We start from the raw sequence: 25,699 nt of genomic DNA, 5'->3' as shown, positions 1-25,699 counted from the left end.
TAGAATAGAGTCTGACATTTAATAGGGACTCAGTAAATATTTGTTGAATAAATTATGGGATTGCAGGGCTACTGTGCTATTGATGGTTAGGTGTAGGGTGGTTCAGGAGGTGTGCCCCTCAGATCTCCCTTTACGAAAGAATTAACCATTTGGTTGCAGAAGTGCAGTTAACTGAGAGCTGCCAGTTGGCAGCAACTCTAGGCTCTGTCTCATTCTTTAAGCTGAAGCCATGCTCTTGTCAATAACTGAACACAGAGGTAGAGGTGGGCGCTAGTGTCTGGCTATTTCTGCCCCACGTGGTCTGCTCTGAGGGGCACTCTTTGCTCTGGAACTCACCATCGGGTTGGTGAGAGACTGTCAGATGTCCATCATGGTCTGAGGCTTTCTGCTCAATCCTGTTTCCTTCCTCTTTATCTTTCAGAGACATCTCTACATCCCCCACATTCCCAAACTCCTTGTGCTCCTAACTCCATTTCAGTGTTTGCTTCCCAAGGACCTAAACCACACAAGATGTGACAATTTGCCTTGAAGCCTCATTCTCACTTTGGTGCAGGATGAACGGTCAGGTTCTGAGTTATTCTGATATTCTGGTATTTCAGTCCTCCCAGGTCTCAGTAGTCTTTGTGGTAAGGTTAAGCACACAACTCTCAAGGACAGTGCTACTCAAAGTGTAGTCTGTGGACTTGTGCCAATCCTTGAATTATTTATCATTACTTGTCCACAATGGATGCAGAAATTGAGAATAATCATTAAAAAACTTTAGGACCATATAGCATCACTCCAACAACCAAGATCAGTGAACTGGGTTTCTAGAAATGTGTATAGCTTAGTTTGCATGTTGTTGAACTCACATTGTGAGTTGCACGTTGTGTGAATTGTGTACTGGTCATGCGTAGTAGAACCGTATTGCAACTTGTGGTATTTTAAGGTTAGTTTGTGATTGTGACTCTACCAATGTATAAAATTTGGAATCCATTTCTTTCATTAAGAGATAATTTAATTATAAGGATAACTTTAAAGGATAAATTGTTGGAACTGATGATGACGGATTGAAGAATTCTGAAAATGCCATCATTGGTTTTATTTTAGATAAAAGTTAAAAAATGAATATTCTTAGCTTGCAGCAATTGCTTTGAAAATTCCTCTTCCCATCAACTTCCCTTTGTGAGACTAGTTTCTCTACTGAGTGTGAAAACAAAACAGAGGAAGAGTTTAGATACCACCCTCAACCAGAAACCTTGTCTTTAATCCCACTAGATTATAGTAGCAAACCAGACAAGCTCATTTGCCCTTAAAACATTTTAGCTATTGACACACACGGTGTTTGTTCAAACTGCTTCGACAGGCATTTAATACATGGAATCGCTTTTTCATGCGTAACTTTTTGTTAAATTACAATTGGGGAATAATGAAGTCAGTAATGTAAAACGGATACTCTTAGTTGTTCAATGAACAATACGTACAGACTTCGCAATTCTTATGTTAGTTTTGATTGTATTTATTGACATGTAGTTTTGTTTATTGAAATAATTAGAAATCTGGGCTTGCATTTTGCCCATCTCCCCCACCCCATTTTCCAACCAATTCATTTTTTAATGTATTTTACAAAGAATCTCTTAGCGGTGGATTGGAAAAATATAGAACCCGTCCTCTCACCAGAGATAATTGGGGAAACTGCTTTGGAGGCTAATTTTGAGGCGGACACTGGGAGTGTAGGAAGAACCTGGGTCCTGGAATGAATTTCAGGGAACGTAAAAACCTGAACAAAGCTTTAGTAACGAACTTTTTCTTTCTGGTTAAATACGCTCAATTTGTATTAGAGTGGGCGCCGGCCAAATACAATTCCAGAAAAAGGCGCCCGCACCCCGCGCCAGCTTCCTCTCACAGCTTCGGCCCGAGGCGTTTGAGAGGACCGCCTCTGAGGGCGGAAGGAAAAGGGGCGAAGGGGCGGGGCGAGCGGCGTGAGGTCATCGGAGAGCGCCGCTCGCGCCGCGGACAGAGCCGGCGCGCCATTGACGTCACCGCCGCCGACCGCTTTCCGGGAGGCAGGAGTGGAAGGCCCGCAAGGTATTATTCAGAGCTGGCGTTCGGGTTTTTCTCGTGCTTCTGTCTAAGTCCGCTTCTCCTGGGACACCCCGTACCTTGTAACTCCTCCCGCTGACTGTGAGGAGCGGGGCCGACCTGCGCAGCCTTCCGCGAATGCGAACGTTGGGGCAGCGTCGTTGCGGGACCCCTATTTCCGCTTGTCTGTGGCTGCTTGCTGGCTTCGGCCTACCTTGGCCGCTCGCGCCTCTCCGCTTTTTCTTCGCTTCTTAGCTCCGCCTTTCAAGTATTGGAGGGCGGAGAGATTGAAAGCACGTGACTTCACGGTTAATTTTCAGCTGCCTTCAAACCTTGTTGCGGGAGGAAGGCCAAAGTGGAAGGTGTAGAGGTGTAGCTTTCCAGTGCCATCCACGTTTATCGTTCACGAACGTTGATGACGGACTGTCTGCCGCTGCAGTATTACCACCCCCCTCCCCCCCGAGGTGATAGGTTGATTTCGACCTTAAGGTGAAATCTAATGGAATCTCAAAAAAATGGTTTTTCTTTATGGCCCGGGAAAGTTTAGTGTAACTCACACTTGTGTTTGAAAAGAGCTTTCGTGTCTTGCTGTTTGTTGACTGCAATTCAATTTTGGCTTGATAAAGATGTATCGGTCCCAGTGAGATGTTTGCTACTATTAATCTATTTGGACTGCCTTATAGAAGACTGGTCTGAGACTTAATCGTATGTTGATTCTGGATCCGAAAATAACCAAATAATTCCCTGTTGAAATTTCGAGAGTCGTTTGTGATTGGTAGAAATGAGAGAACTCAACTATTTTATTGAAAGATAAGATAATGGTAGTGTGAACAATGGTTTTTCAAAATAATCCAAAGAATTTTGAGTTGAAAGGTGTTATAGCTGCCTTCAAATAGTTATGTTGTATGTATCACAGTTCAGAGGTGATATAATTTTTCATAACTGCTTTAAATTTTTCAAATGACTCTTTACAATATGTTATCTCAGTTAGCTACTGTTTCCAGACAGTTGACCCTTCAAGTGTGGCTCTAAGTAGTCCCCAGGGGGTTAGGGTGTTTGATCATTTTCACTTTAGTAAAATAATAACAAATATTACTAGCTAACGTATTGAGTTCTGAGACAGGCCTTCTTCTAAAAACTTTACCAATATTACTCATTTAACCTGCATCGTAGCCCTGAGATGAGATGAGAATATTGTCACCAGCAAATTCCATGGTTTGGAAGGTAACCATTTTGCTGCATCATATCTATAATTTTGAAAACTCTTCAGATTAAATATTAGAATTAAACATCAGAAGTAATTTCATTGTATTCTGATGTAATTACTCATCTCAATCTTGAGCAACCTCTTTGTAGTTTATATCTTTTTCTATGATCAGACTTTGGGGTAAGTTTGTGTTTTAGAGGTTAACATCTTTAAAAGGAAGAAGTCCATCTTTTCTCTGGGACTTTAAGTCTGAAGGAGAGTTAACAGGTGACACTAACATGGACTATCTGCCAAAGAGCAGTATTTATTGAGAGATTGTTGTGTGTATGTTTCACTATTTTTTAAGGTAATGCAGTGCAAAATTCATTACATTAATAGAATTCTGGTGCAACATCTGCAGATGTCTCTCTAGTTCTCTGCAAAATTATATATTTGATTTGTTCCCTGGCTTAGTTCAAAATTGTATATAACTCTACTTAGCATAGGGATAGGAACAGGTCCAGGATGTACATTATTGTATAAATTTCTTTTGGACCCACATGGTGACTTCCTAATATCTGTTAAGTCCAAACTGTAATCTGATATTGAGATTCTCCAAAATTTGGTTCCAGTTTACTTTCACTGGTTTCAATTAGTGAGTAAATAGTTACTAAGTACCTAATATGTAGCAAGACTTGATGTTAGTCATGTGGAGATACAAATGTCATACAACATGAATCCTCCTTTGAAGGAACAGTCCAGTGGGTAAATAACCAGTGGAAAGTTCTGAGCAGAGGAGTAACATGATCTGACTTAGGTTTTTAACAGAATCGCTCTGCCTGCTGTGTTAAGAGCAGATTGTTGGCAAGGAGGATAGGACAAAGCCAGAAGACTAATTAGGAAGGTGTTGTAATAAGTCAGATGAGATGATAGTGGCTTCACAGTTGGAAAGAAGTGACTGTGGTGAGTCGCAGTTCAGTTTTGGGTGTATTTTGTAGGTGATGCTAAGAGATTTGCTTGTGATTGAATGTGGGTTGTAAAAGTAAGATAATTGTCAGTGGGGCTTGAGCAACGAGAAGGGTGGAGGTGTCATTAACTGAAAAGAGGCACACTATGGGAGGAGTAGGTTTGTGAGGGAGGATTGGGAGTTCAGGTATGACGTGTTAAGTTGGAGATGTCTGTTAGTTGTCCCAGTGGAGATGTTGAGTTGGCATTTGAGTCTACCAAGTCTGGAGTTCAGTAGGGAAGTCTTTGCCTGAAAAGAACATTTGGGAATTGTCAGTAAACAGGTGGTCAAGAAACTGGAGACGGTCACCAAAGAAGTGAATGTAAGTAGAAAAGGGAAGCAGCACAAGCTCTGGTACTTGGGCATTTAGCCTTTATAGGTTTGGGGAGATGAAGACCCAGCAAAGGAGACAGAATGAACATCTCATGAGGCATGAGGACAATTTGGAGAGTCTAGCATTGTGGAATTCATGGTGGAGTAATGTGTTCACTGTTGGATGCAGTTTATGGATCAGATGAAGAAGGATTGACACCTTTGGATTTATCAAGATACAAGAGGAGTGTTATTGATGGCTAAATGATTACTAAGCCTGGAGGATCTTGGAAGCCAAAGAGGAAGAAGAGATTACTTTTGTTTGGGACATATGGAAACCTTTATAGAGGAGGGGGCATCTGATGTGGGTTGTAAAGGATTAATAGGTTTTACTAGGCCCAGAAGACAAGGGAGAGGTGTGGGGAGGGGGTATTCTAAGCAGAGGAAAAATGCTTGCTTCTGCTCCTTCAAGGCCATACCTCCCAGTCAGTTGTCTTAAAGATGCTTTTGCAAATCCTTTCCTTTGTGTCCATTAGCCAGTTCCTCATTCTGGATTATCATTCTTGCTCCAGGCCTACTGAACACTGCTGAAAAAAATTCACAAAAGACCCAAATTAATGCTACCCAACTCCAACTGGGTCCTCTCGGTTGTCTGACAGTTCCTTTATTTATCCCTACCCTCTTCCTAACACATACCCTACGATGCCATGTAAATGAATACCATTTACTCAGTGTTTACTCCATGCCAGGCACTAAGGAGTCATTTACTCAATAGATAACCTATTTAGTTAGCACCTATAACATGCTGCTCTGATACTTGGAATGTAAGTGAGCAAAGACTTGCCCTGCACCAAGGCGCTTACAGTCCAGCGTGGATGACAGACATTAATCGAATAATCACAGAAGCATAAATTACAGCAGTGACGTGGAGCAATACGTGGTGCTGTGAGACTGAGTAACTAGTGGATGTGACTTAGTCTGAGGCAAGAGGGGCTGCTTCCCTGAGAAAGCATTGTTGATGAGGGAGCTGAGTGAAGCGGGCAGAAAACGGTGGTGGCCGGGAGTCCTCACAGCAGTTCTAGGAGGAGTTTCCAGGGAGAGAACGAGGCTAGAAAGGCTTTTGTAGCATGAGACTAGGGGGAAAATGGCCTTATGGAGGCTGGAAATTTAGGTGTAGAGGAGGCAGTCCATTCATATAGTTCTTTGAATATAATGGAGCTAAAGAATATAGGTTTGACTGTAGCTGGTAAGTTGGGGGAAATGACATTTTATCTGGCATATTTGGGAATAAAGTAAATTTCAGACAATTGAAAATTTTATTTATAAATTTATCACTGTGGTATGTTACAGATATTATTGTTTAAAAATCCTGATTCTGAGAGTGTAACATAAAATGTGCTCCTTTACCTTCCTGCTTTTTCATTTCCCAGCAGTAACCACGGTTGTTTCTTCTGTATCCTTTAAGAAACTCACATGCCTATACATGTACACCTCCATATTCCTATTATCTTTTTTCTTAAAAACAAATGGTTTGTATTCTATATGTTGTTTTTCAGTTTTTGTTCACTTAATGTATCTTAGGAATTGAAGCTCTCCTTCATATTTTTCTCTGCTGCAGAGTATTTTATTGAATGGACATATCTAAAGTTATTGAAGTCGTCCTTGCCAAAGGACACATTGGTTGTTCCCTGCTTTAAGGTGTGTTTTAAAGAGCGTTGCAGTGGACATCCTTGAACGTTATCTTGTGTGAAAATGAACATTTTGAGAAGTAAAATAGCTAGGTCAGAGAATTTGTGCATAGACAATTTTAAAAGCATAGTGCCAAATTGCCCCCTAGAATGCTCAGTTTACACTTCAGTTAATGGTGAATGAGAGGCTGTTTCTCCTCACCTTTGCCCGTATTTTCTGTCAATCTTGATTTTTGCTTGTTTGAAGGTGAAAAATGGCATCTTGTTCTGGCGATTTATGTTTCTTTAATTATGAGTAAGATTGAGTAGCTTTCTTTATGCTTGTTGGTCGTCTGGATTCCTTCATACGCAAGCTGCTGATTTTCTTTGTTCATTTTTCTTTTGGGTTGTAGATATTATTATTATTTTTTTAATGAAGGTACTGGGGATAGAACCCAGGACCTCGGGCATGCTAAGCGCACGCTCTGCCACTGAGCTAGATCCCTCCCGCCATGGGTTGTAGGTGTTCTTGTGCGCTGTTAAGTTGCCTTGTAGAGGCTCCTTTTATCTGTATGTTGCAGCTGTTTCCCCCTAGTTTTTCATTTGACTTTAGACTTGGTTTGTTTGCTTATTTATTTTTGCAGGCTTACATTTTAATAAGGGCCAGGTAAAGATATAAGGTATCAGGATTTTTTTTTTTTTTGAAGGAAATTTGTGACGTTATGGAAGTGATTAGACACTCTGGAATGTCAGCCTTTGTCAGAAATGTTAGTACAAACCTCGTTTGAGGCCACAAGCTCTGTCTTGTTTTTATAAGTTGATCAGCAACTATCACGGAGATCTGGTGAACACCTAGCAACCTACCTTCCCCTCACCCCGAGTTATATTTGGGATTGAAATGAGGTTCAGTTGAGTATTTTAGACTATGATTTCTTCTTAAGTGTTCCCCAGTTTATGAACTGGGTTATTATTTTACAAGTTAAATTGTGGGTTGATGATCTAATTTCACTGTAGAAATAAAGTACATGGCTTCTTATCTTTGTTCTCAAAGTGGGATGAACCCTTGAGGGCTAGCTTTTTTTTTGAAGGTAAATTCAACATATCCTGTGCTTTTACCTTTATGTGCATCGGTATACGTCCTTAAATGATGGGGGCAATTTCTTATGTAACTATAATGCCATTTTCATAGCTGAATTCTAACTTCATAGCAAAATTATCAGTAATTTCTCAGTGTCATCTAATACACGATCCAGGTTTGAATTTTTTTCTTTCAGAAATATCTTTTTACACTTAGTTGATTTGAATCAAGATCCACACAAGGTCTCCACATTCTGTTCAGCTGTTAGAGCTCAGAGTAGGCCTCTTCTTTCCCTGCTGCCTCTCCCTTCTCTTGGTTTTTCTTCACGCCGGTTACTTGTTATGGAAACCCCGTCAGTTGTCCTGGAGGGTGTTTCTCTTCCGGATTCGCCTCTTTGCTGTCTTGTGGTACTACGTTGTTTCTCTGTCCTCCGTTTTTCCTATAAATTGAAAGTTAGCTGTAGAGACTCAGTTATATTCAGATTCAGCTTTTTGGGGGAGTTGGAAATACTACACAGATGGTGCTGGGTACGTCACATTGCCTCACATCAGGAGGTGCGTGGTATGTTTGTGCCCTACTTTTAGTAATGTGAAGACTGATCTGTGGGTTCAGGAAGTGACAGTCTCACTCCTCTGCTGTAAACATCTCCTTTTATCTCTCGGTGATCATTGCCCGAATCTGTAATTTCATCAGAGGCTGCAAAATGGTGATTAAAAGAAAAGTTACCACTTCTTCCATGTTTGTTAGCTGGAATTTGAACTCTTGTTTTATTACTTGAGAATCTTGACAATCAACGCTGTCACGACTGTCGTGGAAGAGTGCTGTCAGAGCAACAGTTTGTGACGCCGAGGATGTATCTTTCCTTGCTGTAGTTCTGGAAGCTGAAAGGAGTGTGGTGGCCTTTTGCTGTGTCAGCTTGGCTAGGCTGCAGCCCCCAGACATTCAGTCCAGCACCAAACTAGGTGTTGCTGTGAAGGTGTTCAAAAAAGTAATTAAAATCCACAAACAGTTGACTTACTTGCCAACCTGTTAGGGAGGTTATTCTGGATAATCTGGGTGGGCTTGATTCATGCAGCTAGAAGGCTTTAGAAGCAGCGCTGAGGCCTCCCTGACGAAAAAGACACTCCACCTGTGGACAGCAGTTTCAGCTTGTGGCCAAGAGGTCCAGCATGCCCTTTCTTGCCCGCCTGCCCTGCAGATTTCAGAATTATTTAGCCAGCCACACAATTGCATAAACCCGTTTCTTCAGAATGTCTCCTCCTGGTTCTGCTGCTCTGGTTGAACCCCAGCTGATACCAGGAGCCATTTCCTCCACTCTCCTGTTCTCTAACAAGATGGGGTGAGGAGTGGTGGCAAGGCTCAGAGCACATCCTTTTGTTTAGGGTGATCCTATAGTTTATTTGCTCAAACTAGGGCTTCCGAGAGAGAAGTGGGAAGCTGAGCAGTGGCATAAACTGGGACTGTCTTGGGCAAATTGAGACATTAAGTCATTCAGTGTGTCAGCCACTGGTGACACATCAACATGGCATTGCCCTCTCAAGGAGCTTGTAGTCAAAGGGAAGTGAAGTAAATCAGTGCATGTCACCAGATAGTGTTTTAAGTGACAGCCACTCCTAGTGGTGGTTATCCAGACTGAGAGGCGGGGACGGTGGCACTCAGAGAAGTCTTACTGGTTGAAGGGAAGCCTGATCTTACTCCTGGAGATAAGCAGGGTTTGAACCTAGCCAAGTAGGGAGGGTGGGTCATGTATAGAAAACCTGGGGTGAAAGGTTAGACTGGATGGGTGTGGAACATTTGGAAAACTGCCCTCAGGGCTACAGCTATAGGACTGGAAGAGGGGAGCAACAAAAGATGGGGTCAGGCCCATTACATTGGGCCACATTGTAATGGGCCTGACATCCACACTGAGAGGTTTGGGGTTTGTCTTTCAGGTAGTGGGGAACTGTCGCAGGATTTAAAGCAGGGGCGTACCATGATCAGACTGTCTTTATAGAAAAATCACATTTTGTAACATCCTACAATTGAGAGTGGAGAAAAATTGACAGTGGGGACCTATTCAGAGGTTCTGAAAGTGACCTGGTCAGTGAGTATGGAGAAAGGCTTGGGGCTAAGGAGATGAAGAAAGCCATACTGACAGGACTAGGGGGATGGGGGGTGACTCCCCGGCGCCCCGCTGGACTGAGCTCCCTGCAGCCGAGGGTGGAGGGGAGGAGGGGGGAGGACTTCAGTTCTGCCTGTGACGCCCTGCACCCCTCCTTTGCTCCTGCTGGTGCTGTGGCTCTCATCACCAGCCAGAGAGGGAAGGAATGACAGGCACGTCCTGTAGGGATTCCGGGGCAGGGTTCCTCCCTCTGCCCCTGAGCCTCAGCCCCACCTTCTCATGCCTTTTCCACTCTCTCCACCTCTGCAGCCGGTGTTTTGGAGGGAGCAGGTGGAGGGGTGAGGAATACCTGTAGAAACTGGGCAGGGAGTCGGGAGCAGAGGTGGCTGACTTCTTCTCTTTCTCTTTGGACACTGACCATGTCCAGCCTTGGGCAAGTGATTGAACCTCACTGGGGTTCGTTTGTTGTCTGTGAGGAGTAAATGAATTCACATGTGTAGACCTCAGAGTCGTGCCTGGGTCACAGGCAGCCGTGTTCAAACGTTCACTTTTGCTGCTAATGCCATACATTCCCTGCTTTGTCCTGGCATCCGAGTAGCAGCGGGAACCGAGGGAAGTTTCTGCAGCTCCTTCCTGGCAGCGCTTCCCGTGGAAGGAACGGATCCTCGGGAACTGTCTGTCAAATGTTAGAAGTCATTTGAATTGGGGGGAATTTCTGATAATAGAAGAACCTTAACAAGAAGTTCATGCTGTATAGTACAGGGAACTGGAACTATATTCAATATTTTGTAGTAACTTATGGTGAAAAAATATGAAAACAAGTTTATGTACATGTATGACTGAAAGCATTGTGCTGTACACCAGAAATTGACACAACATCATAAACTGATTATAACTCAATAAAAAAAATCACAAAAAAAAGAGAAGAACCTTTATTTTTCAATCTGCCTTGCCTTTCTTTCTTTCTTTCTCTTTCTTTCTGTCTGTCTTTCTTTCTTTCTTTCTTTTTTTTTCAGTTAGAAAGAAGGCAAGTGGTTCAGTTCAGGTTTAATGAGAGTCATTATTCTTACTTACTGCCTTGCTTTCAGTATTCACCCTTACCCATTTTAACAATAAATAACTATTTGTTTATTGGGGCTTAGGGACAGGGAATAATTGCAGGAAAATCCCCATCATGATTCTTGAGAGGGGAAATGTTTTCTGATAGAAAAATCAGATGAAAAAATTCACATTTAAATAATGACCTTTTTGTGTTTTTTATACCTGCAGTATTTGTTAAAAGCCAAAATACTTTCTTAAAATATGCCTTTATTTAAATGTTATGTTTTTTTTATTACAACTTTAATACATGCCTTTTGAAATAACAAGATTTAAACAATGAAGAATGGAAAGTTAAAAAAATGAGTGTGCTTTGATCCTATTTCCTAATTCTTACCCCTTCTCAGAGAATGTGTATTTTTGTATGTCTCCTTCCAGACTTTTTTCTACATCTCTACATATACAGGTTTAAAAAAAATGGCATATGTTAGACACATTATTTGTTATATACTATGTTCTATGACTTTTTCACCACTTACTGTGTATTACTACATAAAGATTCTTTATTTTTTCTATTGTCTTGGATAGATGTGCTGTAATCTATTCAGCTGTTTCCCTGTTGATGAATATTTAGATTACTTCCAGTGTTTTGTTACAGTTTATTCATTTGACAAGTGTTTATTGACTGCCAGGCAGTGCTAGTGAACAAAACAAAAATTCCTGCTCTCATGTTGTTATCTTCTTTTGGAGGTAGACAATAAGTGAGGTATGTCAGATGCTCTTAAGGACCATAAGGTGATGAAGGAGACAAGGAGTGCTGGGAATGAGGGGGAGGGGTGGCAAGCCTTTGAAAGTTTCCGAGCAGAGGCCTGATATAATCTACTTAGATTTGGGATGATCATTCTGCTTTCTTGATGATAAACTATTGGAATGGAAACAGCAAGGCCATTTAGGAGGCTTTGTGACAATCCAGGCACGACACAGTGATGGCTTGGACTGGCTTGGACCAGAGTGGTAGGAGTTAGAGGTGGTTAGATTCTGAATATGTTTTTTAAAGATAGGGTGATAGAGAAGAGTCCAGGACCATTCTGTAATTTTAGTTCTGAACAGTCGGAAAAGTGGAGTTGCCATGAAATGAGATGGGGAAGACTGCAGTAGGCAAGATTAGTAGGGTTTTTTTAAAAAAGTGAAGTATAGTTGATTTACAATATTTTGTCTGCTTTCAAGTGTAGAGCAAAGTGATTTGGCTTCATATTTATATGTTTATATGTATATGTATTTTCAGATTCTTTTCCATTATAGGTTATTACAAGATAAAGTAGGCAAGATTAGACATTTAGGGCTTTGGGCATATTCCATTTGAGAATCTATAACAGCCAAAGAGAGGTATTGAGTAAGCACTTGGAAAGGTAAATTTGGAGTTCAGTGGTGAGGTCAGGGCTGGAGATGCTAACCTGAGAGTCATCAGTTTATTAATGTAGTTTAAACCCTGAGCTCACCTAGGGACTAAATTAGAAAAGAGACTCAAGGACAGCCCTGGGCACTCCAAGGTTAAGAGGCTGAGGATATGAGAAGGTTGTAACGAAGAAGACCAGGAAAGCAACCAGTGAGGTAGGAGGGAAACCACGAAAATGTCATGCCCTGGAGACCAGCTGAAGGGAGTCAGCTACGTCAGATGACAAGACCTGAGAACTGACATTGACTATACAGTGACTGTACAGTGTGGCTGTGGGGGTAACCTTGACAGGAGCAATTCTGAGTGAGAAGTAGGGGGCTTGATTGTGGTAGATTCGAGAAAGAATGGGAAGAGAGGAACTGGGCTGTTAGTATAAGCAATGCTTTTGAGGAGTTTGTTCTAAAAGAGAGAGAAAATGGGCTTTAGCTGGAGGGGGTTATGAAGTCAAGGTGTTTCTGTTGTTTCTTGTCTAACGTGGAGGAATAAAATGCTTTAAGCTTATTGGATCCAGCAGAGGGAAAAATCCAGCAAGGCAAAGCCCCCACTTTCAGAGAAAAGTTTGAGGAATCCATTTTAATAAATTTATATGCATGTATACAAGGGTTTCCGTGGGCTGCTTTCTTAAGAGGATTTCCTGAGTCAAAGGGTATGTGCATGTAAGAAATCTGTACCAATTTGTATTCCACCTTTAGTGTATATACCTTTGCTAATATTGGACTTTGCCAATCTTTAAAATTGTTGCCAGTCTGATGGGTGATATCTTCATTGTTTTAATCTGTTTTATGCTTTGTAGGAACTCTATATAATCGAACTTATCCTTTGTTGTATTTTGACAAATATTTTCTCCCAGGCTGTTTCTTGCCATTTAACTTTGCTTATGCTATACTTTTACCATATAGATTTTTTTTTCAGTTTTTATGTAGTTAAGTCTGTCAGCCATTTCCTTTTATAGCATTTGGGTTTCATTTAGATTATATAAATATTTTATATACTCTTTTAATACACTTACATATTTACCTTGAAAATTCATCTGGAGTTTATTTTTGTGTATGTTGTGAAATAGGTATCTAAGTTTTCCATCTTCTTCTATGTTCTTAAACAGTTAAATACCTAAGAATTAACTGTTTCTTGAAGGTTTGGAAGAAATTACCTATAATATCTTCTAGGCTTGGAACTTTTTTGGAGCATAGATCTTTGGCTTCTTTATTTTTTATTTTTAAATTTAAAAAATTGTTGTCTGTGGTTAATGATCTATTTGGTTTATATACTTCTTTTTAGGTTAGTTTTGGTAATTGATTTTTTTTCCCCTGGCGCCTCATTCTTATCATCCAGATTTTTCAAATTTACTGGTTTATAATTCTACATACAGAAAAGAAATTGCAAGTCTTCTCTATATGTGCGGTCTCTCCCTGTCCTTATACCTTTGGGCAGTGATGCTGGAGCTGTCCTTTCACAGATCTGGGGATTGATTAGCTGCTTTCCGCCCTTACGGACCAGCTCTTACTGCCCTTTGTCTTGGGGTTACTCCTAGATTCTTCTTCTCTTTTGCCTGCAAGGGATTGCAGGCTCCTTGGTTCTGTTTCCTATCAGTCTAATCCCATTTGCTCTTTAGCTCACAAAAATTTCTACTGTTGAGGTCTGCAGGTGTGTCTGTGCCCTTTTTGGGCACATAGCTAAGGAGAACATCAAGCCAGCATTACAGTGGACTTATTTTTGTATTTCTCCTGTCATTCTGGAGAGATTGTGGGAAGGATGAGAGACAGATACGTATTTTTAGTGAGCCTTTTGAAACAAAGTCAGTTCTATCCTGTGTGGTTTTCTTTTCTCATAGCCCTTTGTATAATTGCTGGTTGCACAGTAGTTGGGTAGTAACTTCCCAGTGTGAGTAGTGATAGTCCCATGGACTTCACTTTTTAAATTTTAAATGAAACCAGATGTCTCAGTGGAATATACTTGTTGAACAGAAATGTTGATATATTGTGACTAAATATTCGAATAGTACTTTAAAACCTTAAATGACATAGTCATAACATTTAGAACTACAGGGACTTTACAGACCATTAGACCCACTGCCTTATTTTATGGATGAAGTATTCGAGGCCCAGAGAGATTCAGTGATTTATCTAAGGTGACAAAGTCACTGATCAAGCAGGATGGAAAACCGGAGTCTCTTTGCTTCAGTTTGACTAGTGCTGTTTGCTTTTTACACATTCTTGATGTTCTCCTTAGCTATGTAACGAAAGAGGTATTTTCAGCTAATGAAATTTTTTAAACATAAGGATGGTACATGTGGCTTGGAATTGCTTCTGAAATTTGGTCTTAGACACCATATTAAATATATTGTTGTGGATTGTGCTTCTCATATAGATATTAAATATTATGAATGTGAATATAAATATTTAAAATATGAATTTTAAAAGAATGAGCTGTCCAGGTATGCTCTAGCCTAAACGAAAACCATATAGTTTATTTCCCCCTCTCTGCATACAGACTTCATGTAATTTATGGACTCCTGGATTTCTTATTACTATTTTAAGCTTAAGGAATATATATAAATATAAATATAAGCTTGAAAATGATTTTAGTGATAAATAATCATGAAATATTTCAGACCTAGGATTTCTAATTTTTTGGTTTAATATGCTATGCTGCTGGATCAGCAGCTAAATTTAGCAGTGCTAAAATACATGTTTTTCATGAAAAGAGCTTTGCTTATCATTTTTTTTTTCCAGCAAGCATTAGGGAATAGGATATACGTATCACATTTTCACTGCTTTGCTTGGTCTTTAACTTCAACAGAAAGTTTTTTAAATTTGGGATTTTTATTATTGATATTCCGTGTTTGGTAGTCTTATCTTTAGTTCTTGAAAAGCATTGAGGGGTTGAGGGTTTGCTGTGTGTAGCATTAGTGAACTTGGGTGGGTTCTGTCCTGGTTCCCCGCTGGCCCTCCCCCCGCCCCCATCCCTGTCTCACCTCAAGCCAGTTAGGAAGAGGGGAGGTTTGTGTGTAGTTGCTCGAGAATTATATTCTTTTTTTTTCTTAATGGAGGTACTGGGGAATGAACCCATTGCCTCGTGCACGCTAAGCCCGCATGCGCTCTACCACTGAGCTATACCCCCCTGCCCAGGATTATATTCTAAGATTTGTTCAATTATCTTCAGGTTTCAACTCTTTCAGCACTTTTGAAATACATGATATAACGTTTTTTTTTTTGTAACTTAAAGAGCTATCTCTCTATGTCCAATATGAATTCTAAGAATTTAATTTTGTTCCAGTTGGTCATAATGGCAGGCGAAGAAATGAATGAAGACTATCCAGTAGAAATTCATGAGTATTTATCAACATTTGAGAATTCCATTGGTGCTGTGGATGAGATGCTAAAGACCATGATGTCTGTTTCTAGAAATGAGTTGTTGCAGAAGGTATTTTAAATATGTGATTTCTAAACATGTAATTCATAAAACCAAGTGCTATGTTATGAAACATGTAGAAGAAGAAATAGATAAATGCCCCTTTCTCCCTTTATTTCAATTTTTTTAAGTGTTGGATAATTTAGGGGAAAAATACAACAAAACTCCAACCTTAGGAAATACCTCTTAACTATATTTTATTTTGACTTGGATTTGGGAGAAAAAAAGTTCTCCCAGCATTCTTTTTGACAGCCTCTATCTTTGACCTTTTAAGTATTACAATGATGTTATCAGGGTTTCTGGAAACCCTATAGGACAAAAAGAGTAAATTGACTTTGACAGTCTAAAACAAATCTCATTATGTTTCTTCTGTCTTTGGTATTGCCTAAGCATTTAGCCTGCTTCTTATACATAAATGCATCATGTACAGTGTTTATATTGATAAATTACTTTTGACATACAAAGCCCAGATCATACCTCTTGAAATTAAAATAATTCAAAAGAATTTTTTTTTTGTATTGTACATGTTCCTCGTTTAACCAAAGATGGTACCCTGAAGTGAAAATTTGTGGGCAGAAATTACTGCTTAACAAAACTTTTCTTTTTGCAAATTATTTCCAGGTTATTTGGTTATTGGATTATAGGAAGTGAAAAAAAACATTTCTTTGATACATTGTGCTTGGTGAAAGTTTAAATATCTGATGGTGCTCAAAGTTTGTGTGTATTTCTTTTTTTCTTTCTCTTTCTCTTTCTCTTTTTTTTGTAGTTGGACCCACTTGAACAGGCAAAAGTGGATTTAGTTTCTGCTTACACATTAAATTCAATGTTTTGGGGTATGTATATTACTTTAGAGTTAATTAGAAAGCAAATTATTTATTGTGTCAAAAGTGATTTATTTTTAAATGCTAGCAATTTATATAGTTATACCTTATAGCAATTTTAATAGTCAGATATTTATTTCTTTTAAATTAGAATACCAGATGCCCATGAGCCACACATAAATTTAATATTACAAAGAGGTGGAATAATTTAAGATTTAACGAATCATTTGTGTGGTTTCTTTTTTGTAACTAGGATTTCTTTAATTGATGCTGTTAATTAATATGTACCCACGTTATTCCATGAAATCTTTCTCTTGTAGTTTACTTGGCAACTCAGGGAATTAATCCTAAGGAACATCCAGTAAAGCAGGAATTGGTAAGATTGCAGTGGATTTATTTCCTTTTATTTTACATGTTTGCCTGTTGTGTATTCCTGAAGTTAAAGTCGCAGTGCCTGTATCACACTAATTGTGGGGGGCGAAATTATGAAAGTGAGCCAGATTTCATCATGTCTTTAGTTTTTCTTTTTCTCACCTTTGTCAGAGAATAGTGTTCCATGTATTATATAAATCTCTGGATAGGAAAATGTTATGATTCTAGTAATTATTTATAACTTCTGTATTATTTTTCCTATAAATTCTTGAAACCTGTTCATCTCTACAACTGCCTTTTTTTTTTTAATTTACACAATTCTTTAAAGTATATTCTAGTTGATTTACTAGCAAAGACAGGAAAGTTTCTCCTCCACCTTTTCAATTCTTCCATTAATTCATTTTCTCAGCAGTAAAGAATCCAGTTCAGCAACAAAGCTAAAAGCTTTTTTGGCACCAGTTGTATGTGTACTGTCCAGTAATTCTGCATTAGTGACATATTTACAACCTGTAATAAATCTTCTAGGTTTGTCTTTGTATTCCATTTAGATATGTAAGTACAGTATATAAGGTCTGGTATCTTGGAGTTTTTGCTGACTTCAGAAATTAAATCATTCAATTTTGAAAGAAAAAATTAGAAATCAAACTTACGGTTACCTTCTTGACTTGGTTTTATGAATAAGAATATTAATAAATTTACTCTTTCTGTTTATAAAATACCAGGTAAATACATATATATGTGAAATACACTTGACACTAATCTTCGTCTTACTGTGGTTGACAAGTGTGTGTTATAACTTAGTAAAGAACTTGGTCATTCATTTTAAAAAAATGAGTAAACCAGATCTGTTGTCTTTAGTTTTTAGATGTGTAGACTAAGACGTATTCGTCTTTTAAATTTCTTGGGGGAAGAATAAATTTATTTTTAAAGATGGAAACTGTGAAAAATACTTAAAGCTAAAACGTGAAGCGGTGGGAGCCAAAGATCTTGGTTTGACAAGTGGTCCTGGCTTTCGGTCTTAAGAAGTACACATCGTATCATCTGTTTTCACCTTTCTAGTATGGTCTTCACATGTATAAAGGTCCTCTTTTTGTCTTTAACACCAAGTTATTTGGAGTGTTTTAGTACTTGATTCTGTCATTGGAAAAGGATCAAATCACCTGTCTTCTTTTTCCCTCAGAATCCACTTCATAGGGGAGTACATTCATATTCCGGACAAGGGCTGGCACATAAAAAGCATCCATGAGCCTGTTCCCCTCTTCTGACCTCGTGACAGACGTTGCTAATTGATCACAGAGTTACTGTGTGAGAGGAGGCCTGTTTGTCATATATATCATGCGTGGGGAAAGGCATTGAAAATAGTCACTTTATTCATTCAGCAAATATTTGAGTGCCTCCTGGGAACCAGGCATTATTTCCAAGTGAGATAATTCCTCAGTGAATCAAGCCAATAAATATCCCTGCCTTTGTGGCAGGTGCCAGACTGTCTGGGGTTGAAAAACAGTTAACATAATAGAACAAACAAACAAATAATAAATGTGTATGAATATATGGAACGTTAGAAAGTTATATGTTATGGGGAAAAGGAAGAAAATAGCACAGGGTTAGGGGCACTAGAGTACTTTTGTAGGGTCTCCCGTTTCGGTGGTAAAGGCCGGGCTGACTGACAAGGCTGGCTGTTGAGCAGGCGTGGCCGGGTGGCTCCGTGAGGGAAGCTCATTCCAGGCAGGGCTGGGCTGGGTGGTGTTGTGAGGGCTTGGGCTTTAACTCTGGGAGAAATAGGGAGCCATGAGAGGGTTTGGAGCAGAGTTGTCCATTTTTAAAAATTAAAACCTTCGGAGGTTCTGCATTTTTCTGTATCTGTTTGTACAAGTCTTTTGATTATTGTAATGAAGCTTGCTTTTAAGTGGTGATCAGTCATTTACTCTGCTGTTTTATGGCTCTCACACCGTTGTTGCTCCATTTGAAGTGTAGAATAGCCCTTTATTCTCATTAATGGTCTCAGAAGATTCATAATGATGCAGCACCCTAGCATGTTTCTCTCCTTGTCTGATTAGGACAGTATGTTTCACTAGAAAATATCATGTGTTTATATGAAATTGAATGAAAGATCTTGTGCTTTCATTCTACTCATTTTAGTTGTGAGACTAGAAGGTAATATAAAAAAAGTAAATAGTTAAATACTGCCTTAGCCCTTTCCTGTTTAGAAAACATTTTGGAGAGTTTAGTTGACATGTTGCAAGTAAGCTCTGTTTTAGATTATGGACTTCAGATAGAAGAGAGTTAGTATGTGGATTTAGATTTTTAGATTTAAAAATTTAGTATAACCACATACAAACAGTGCAGTGTTTATCTCTGTAGCCACGTGTTAGTCTGGGTCTTCCTCTTTTGAAACACTCAGAACACTCCTGAAGTGGCTTTCTCATGTCTGCACTCCCCCCGGGCTGCGAACTCCAGGAGGGCGTGGACCACGTCTGTCCTGTTCACTCTGCTCTTACCCAGCGCTGCTCAGTAGGCAGTAAATGCAGCGCTGTTGAGTTTAACTGAGGTGCAGTACAATGAAACCTAGTGGCGGTGAACAGCTTAGTAAATCTATTGCCTTTCTTCTTTTTCTGTTTTTTTAATCTTCAAGGAAAGAATCAGAGTGTACATGAACAGAGTCAAGGAAATAACAGACAAGAAAAAGGCTGGCAAGCTGGACAGAGGTGCAGCCTCAAGATTCGTTAAGAATGCTCTCTGGGAACCAAAACCTAAAAATGCATCCAAAGTTGCCAATAAGGGAAAAAGTAAAAATTGACCTTTTGGTTTTGGTGTACAGATATTCAAAAAGTACATCATTTTTTTATTGTTTTTCACAAAATAGTTGATGATGATGATGTGGTTTAAATGTATTTATTCCTTATTGAATTCTTATATAAAATTGACATTTTAAACCTGTATTGCTAAATACTTTTTCCCCCAGAAAGATTGTTATCTTTATTGGTTTTCTTATAGAACACCATGCAGTTTTTAACATTGTGGTATATTTTATATTTATAGTTTACCATCTCTCTTGACAAAGACTTATTTCCTTATATAGGTTGATCTTTCAAGTGCCACTTTATAAGCAACTGTGAAATTTAAGTTAAATGTTCTTTGTAAACATTTGTCTATTTTCAATGAATAATAACTTTATGAAGTATGCTGATGTTATAAATACATGTTTTCACTGTATAATATTAAGAAAGAATGAAATGATGTAAATGTCCATTTTAATCTGTGTAGTTATTTCATTATGCTTTCATGATTTTGGGAATTACTGCTTTTTTGAAATTTGAAGTACGAAATTAAGACTTTAAGGTTATTCTTTAATTCTTGGCACTTTGTCACTATATCCCATTTGAAGTAAAATATACTCTCATTAACTTTAGATGGGAAATGAGGTTGTATATTGATGGCTGAATTTTGGCATAATGGCTGTATCCAGTCAATAAAGCTGTAAATGTTGTATAGCTGACCTGTTTAATTTTTCTCTTTTGAGTAAACTTGTCCTTGAATTACGAGGGTAGGTTTTAGAAATGCTGAGGAATAGAGAAGTTCATGAATTTTTGTTCCTTACGCATAGCGCCCACAGTTCTCGTGGCCTCTCTTCATCAGGTTTTTTTTCAGTGTACGTTTCTGAGGCTATAGCAAGTGCAGACAGGTGTTTTGGAACAACTTCCTCTGTTATATAGTGCCACTTACGCAGAGCAGAAATCCAAAGGAGATTACGTCACTGTTTATAGTCTGATTTATTTTTCTGTAATATTTGTTACAGAAAATCCTAAATATTAAAAAAAACCCAAGTTTTAAAAAATGTCGAGGCCCATGACTTTTAGTCATATGCCTGTTAATGCTTTTAGTCTTTGAATCCACATCGTTCTGTGTAGGAATGCCAAGTATAGTAAAGTACTTTAATTTTTGAAAAAGAAGTTTAAAATTTTCTGTGTGATTAATTCTCCATAAGTAACCTTGAATAAATGAATTTCTTGATTTATGGCCACAGATATTGGAAATGGTCTTAAAATGTAATGGATTTTGTAAAGCATGTTGAACTTGTCTCTGACACACGGAGAGGAAGTCACTGATAGTTGCAGAACGTCTTCTGGCTCTGGTGTCAGACAGTTTGAAGTGGAAGAACGTTTATAATTATTTCACTCCTTTTTTCACCTTCATCCCCTCAAATTTCTAGGTTTTTTTTTTTTTTTCTAAGTAACTTCATGAGAGAAATAAATGTTATTAAGAGCAAATGAAGTGGCCTTGTGTTTTTTATTGCAAAGAAGCATATAACTTGCATTTCTGTATATTTCTCATTTCATTAAGGAAAAAAAATAATTAAGTGAAAAACGTCATATGGTGGCAGAAAATTCTTAGCTAGATTATTGGTTTGTGCAAAGTCCAACTCTGCATTCTCTGAAACTGGAGGTTCTTAAGATTCTTAAACTGAGTAATTACTTTAAGTGTTTATTGGGAGAAGTAAAAAACAGTTTGAATGTATTCCGTTTTATGTCTAATTTCAAATACTTGTTATTCAGCACATAGCAAGGAGCTGGATGATAGTAAGTGCACTGGGTTGCTTATTTTTTGTTCATTTATTTCACATTTAATGAAATTTACATTGCTAAATACCATACTAAGTTCCAGTTAAGACAGCTCCTTTTTTTCTATTTTAATCAAGTATTATGGAAAAAAAAACTGGTCTTTTTGTTTAATTCAGTTTTTCAGATTTACTGGAGAATTTGTGACAAGTTGTGCTCATTAACCTTAGAATCATGAAGGGTGATGTGTTGATCTATTTGACTATGGTGCAGTTCTTGTTAACGTAGTTTGTTCCAAATGACAGTGCTCTAAGTTTAGATGTTAATTACATCTTATATTAATCTCTGCGGGAATTAACAAATTGGAGAGGTTATAGCTATAGATATTTTTAAGATTAGAATTATAGACTATTAATCTAATACTAAATAATGAGATTTGGTCTTTTAATATTATTTTAAGTACAATTTTCTTCTTGTTCATAGTTGCAGGATGGGAATTCATTTTAGTAAAATAGAATATGTTAAGAGGAAAATTGAACCTTGAATTATGGTTTACATTCCTGGAATTTGAGGTTCTGTCAAGTTGATTGGTTTTTAAGATACCCTGCAGATTAAAAAATTGTTCCACTTAGCTATTTGAAATGGGTTAGTATTCTTTCTAAATAAGCCCTTTAAAATTGACTAGAATGTAGGAAATGCTTACCAAATGGACAATATATTGAATATAGATACTTTTTCTTAAGTGTAGGTCATGGGAGAAGAAGATGACAAGTTTAGGAATCACTCAGCTTTAATACAGTTAAATCATACTTTTAAGCAATAAATTATCAGAAATCCTGGCTTTCCAAAGTGACATTAGCTGAGAAAGGTTGAGCAGGGATTCCGAGCCTCATGTAATAGCTAGATTTGGTATATAAAGCAAAGAAAAAGAAGCACTGGCGTCTTGTTTTCTCCCTTGGCAGCATAGTTAGTAAACTTGCTGCAATAAATTCAGGGGGTCTTTTTTCTGAATAGCAACGTGTTTTATGTAAATGTTATCTGAATGTAGTTAACTAATAAAAACATTTCGTCTTCCCTATATCCTGGTCTAAAACTTACCAATTTTGGAAATACAAACTTTATTTTGTTTATTTTATATATTAGCATTTGAGCATTGTTATTAACAATTAGGTTAGGGGGAAAAGTATACAGGATTTCATAATAGAATTCTGTAGATATGTTCTACTTGATTGATTAATTTGCTGTTATAACCATTGCTTGTGAGCAGGATTTCAAGAAGATGCTTTAATGTTTTTGGTTTGCAGATCTGTTTTCCTTTCAGAGAGCAGCCACCCTCTGACTTGATGTACCTTTTTAAAGTGTTTATTTTATGGTATAATTTTTAATAATAGCCGGGAAAGATTAGTAGAGTGGTCCAGAAAAGGGGGTAGCTGTTATCTATTGGTCACTGAGGCTTAATTTTAATTCTGTGACCTCCTATCCTAACCTTAGCCCAGAAACTAAAACCAGCCTAGCTCTGTATTAATCGTCTGTTCATGAAAGGTTGAGAAAAAGTGCCAGTCCCCCACCAGCCCCCCTCTCCACCTTGAAGTCTAGCAGGTGCATCACGGCACAATAACCGCGCGCAAGATGTCAATTTTGTAAAGTGATATATTTCAGATAGTACACAAAACTTGATGGCAGGAAAAATAAGCTTTCATAAATGAAACATTTAAGAGACTTTTTTATTATTTGCTTTCAGTTTAGTGTTGCCTTTAAGGTGTGCCATTTCAGTTTGGCAGCTACAATAAATGACTGAAGGAAATTGAAGATGGTAATTCAGCATTTCAGGATGCTTCTGCTGAAATGAATGTAGACCTACCCAGGGCTTGAATTTAAAGTTTATAGTAATACAGTATTTTAAAGCCAAGTACCCAGGAAATTCATGGTGATAGGATCTGAATGAGCTGATTAGGAGAAATAGAAAAGAATACCTTCAACTCCTTATTAGATGGTTGTTAGCTGTTGAGAGGCTGTATTGAAAAGTGTCAGTGTAAGAAGGATGGAGGCTTGTTACATGCAATTTGCTATAGTGTACAGTTTATCTTGGACCTTGTCCAAAGATGTTTAGTTATTAAAATAACAAAGGAATGATTATAGCAAGGAATCACTTCTGCTTTAGTGCTATAGAAATGGGTTCCCATAGGCCGTGTTGCAATGTGTCTGGTAGATACGGTTTCATTCAGTGACATTTGCTCTCTCTAATAACACATTCCTTGACTTACTTAAATTGAAAGCATTTAGTGTCTCATTTCTGACACTTCCCTTCTTTACTATTTTTCCCTTAAGAAGGAAATCATTATTAAAAGTGTGTGTAAACATTGGGGTGCATGTTTCTTTCTGAATTAGTGTTTTTGTTTTTTTCATATATATATACCCAGGAGTGGAATTGCTGGGTCATAGGGTGGTTCTATTTTTGGTTTTTCAATGTTCATAGCAGCATTATTTACAATTGCCAAGGTATGGAAGCAACCAAAGGGTCCATCGACAGACAAATGGATAGAGAAGATACAGTATATATCTACAATGAAATACTACTCACCCATAAAAAAGAATGAACTTTCGCCATCTGCAGGAACATGGGTGGACTTGGGGGGCATTATGCTAAGTGAAATAAGCAGGCAGAGAAAGGCAAACACTGTGTTACAGCACTTTTTTTTGTGGAATCTGAAATACACAGCAAACGAGTGAATAAAACAAAAAAGAAGCAGATTCACAGATAACAGAGAACAGAACGAACTAGCGGTTCCCAGTGGGGAGAGGGAAGGGGGGGAGGGTCAATATAGGGGTAGGAGGAAAAAAGTCTTAATGGTTGCTGGGTTTTGACACTTGTGAGTTTCAACATTATGGTTTTGACTATTGGTGAGTGACTTTGTAGGTCCATGGACTATATAGTATTTTGCTGTTTTGCCAAGGCATAGTCTTAATTCCTGCCAAATTCCATGCAGGAAGGCATTGTTCAGTGAATGATTTAGCCTAGCTCACCTCTCGGCATCCCCAGTTTTTTCCCCTCCCTTGCAGTCTCATTCATTTATTCACTCACTCACTGAACAAATATTGAGCTCTTCACGTGTGCCAAGTTCTGTTACAGGCATGGGAGATTCAGCAGTTATCCAAACAGTATATCGTGATTAGAAGATGTCAAACTTCACATGAAAAATGGCTGCTGTGGGTTGAATTGTGTTCCCCCCAAATGAGTATGTTAAAGTCCGAATCCTTAATACCTCGTCATGTAAGCCTATTTAGAAATAGGGTTGTTGTGGATGTAGTTAGTGAAGAGATCATAGGGTGGACCCTAATGCAGTATGACTGGTGTCGTTTTGAAAAGGGGAAATTTGAACAAAAAGTTGCACACCAGGAGAGCACTATATGAAGATGAAGGCAGAGATCAGGGTGATGCTTCCATAGGCCACGGCACGTCGAAGATCACTTGCAAAGCACCGGAAGCTGGGTGAGAGGCCTGGGACACTCTCAGCCCTCACTCAGAGGGAACCAACCTGGCCAACGCCGTGACGTTGGACTTCTAGCCTCCAGAACTGTGCGGCAATATATTTCTGTCTTGTGAGCCCTAGCAGACTAAAACAATGACCATTTGAGGGAAGGAATTAGAAAGATCAATAACTTGGATGTGAAAGTATGTGTGAGAAACTTTATGACACAAGATGAACATGGAATTCATGGAAGAAAACCAGGAACGTGTGTAAACTTTTCTAGGAATATTTTTGAATTTGAGCAAAGATCAAGGGTCTGAAGCCAGTATGTTCAGACCTTCTAGCAGACATTGTTAATTTTGATTGAGTGTACGTACCATCTTTTGAACTTCATCTTGGTTTGAAGAAACTCATTTCCCTGGAGGAAAGAAAACCCTGTCTGGTTTCCACAGAGAAGAGATTTTCACCAAACCTATTATCAGTGTGTCATACAGTCTTCCTAATACAGCCAGTAGGTTCAAATAATGAAAATAAATATGCAAAACATCTTACACAAGTTAGATGTAATTTGTGCTCATCCAAGAGCACAAACCACTTAAAAAATCTCTTATTGAATTCATCTGGATAGAGATTTTCTTTTTAATTGCGTAACTCTATATCATGTGCTGTTTAGTTTTCTTTTTTAAGTTAGATATTAGGAAACTCAGAAGTGGGTTTTTACTCCTAATGATTTGGTACCAGTTTAATTAAAAAAAATTTGGTAAATGTTGCCTACTGGTTTCAGCTTTTATAGTCAACCGGTAGATTAAACAGAAGACAAGAATGTAAATGGGATCAACCTTGACCAGGTAAAAGCGAGTTAGAAAGGGGAAGGGGAGAAGGCACACTCATGGTAAGAAAGTTGGATGCTGCCCACACTGATGGGTGAATGTGGTTTTAAGCCAATTGTACAGGTAATGGCTGTGTTTTTCTTTTTAATTCTTCCATTGAAAGCTGGAAGGAGTAACGGTGGTGGGAGTGGTATAAATCAAATACTCATTTTTCGGATGGAGAGTCAGAGAGAGAGTCATCAGTGTAGGTGTGTGTTAGGTAGGTAATCACCAGAATCCAAGACAAAAATGATGTAAAAGTGATACTCCCTCATGTGAACAGAGGTAAAGTGGG

At 38.4% G+C, this 25,699-nt stretch overlaps 1 protein-coding gene across 1 annotated transcript; it reads left to right on the top strand.

The window, feature by feature from the left end:
• Positions 1-1,919: 1,919 nt before the first annotated feature.
• On the top strand, positions 1,920-20,777 carry C1D (C1D nuclear receptor corepressor). The gene is made up of 5 exons (XM_006192790.3): positions 1,920-2,067; positions 15,182-15,328; positions 16,083-16,149; positions 16,458-16,513; positions 19,142-20,777. Exons 2-5 carry the CDS (start codon positions 15,191-15,193, stop codon positions 19,304-19,306), a joined length of 426 nt encoding a protein of 141 aa, XP_006192852.1. The 5' UTR covers positions 1,920-2,067; positions 15,182-15,190; the 3' UTR covers positions 19,307-20,777.
• The last annotated feature ends 4,922 nt before the right edge of the window (positions 20,778-25,699 follow it).

The sequence above is a fragment of the Camelus ferus genome, chromosome 15, assembly GCF_009834535.1.
Source record: "Camelus ferus isolate YT-003-E chromosome 15, BCGSAC_Cfer_1.0, whole genome shotgun sequence".
In the NCBI taxonomy this organism is placed as follows: Eukaryota; Metazoa; Chordata; class Mammalia; order Artiodactyla; family Camelidae; genus Camelus; species Camelus ferus.
Note: the sequence above shows the minus strand (reverse complement) of the source record. Positions and strands in the feature narration are given on the sequence as shown.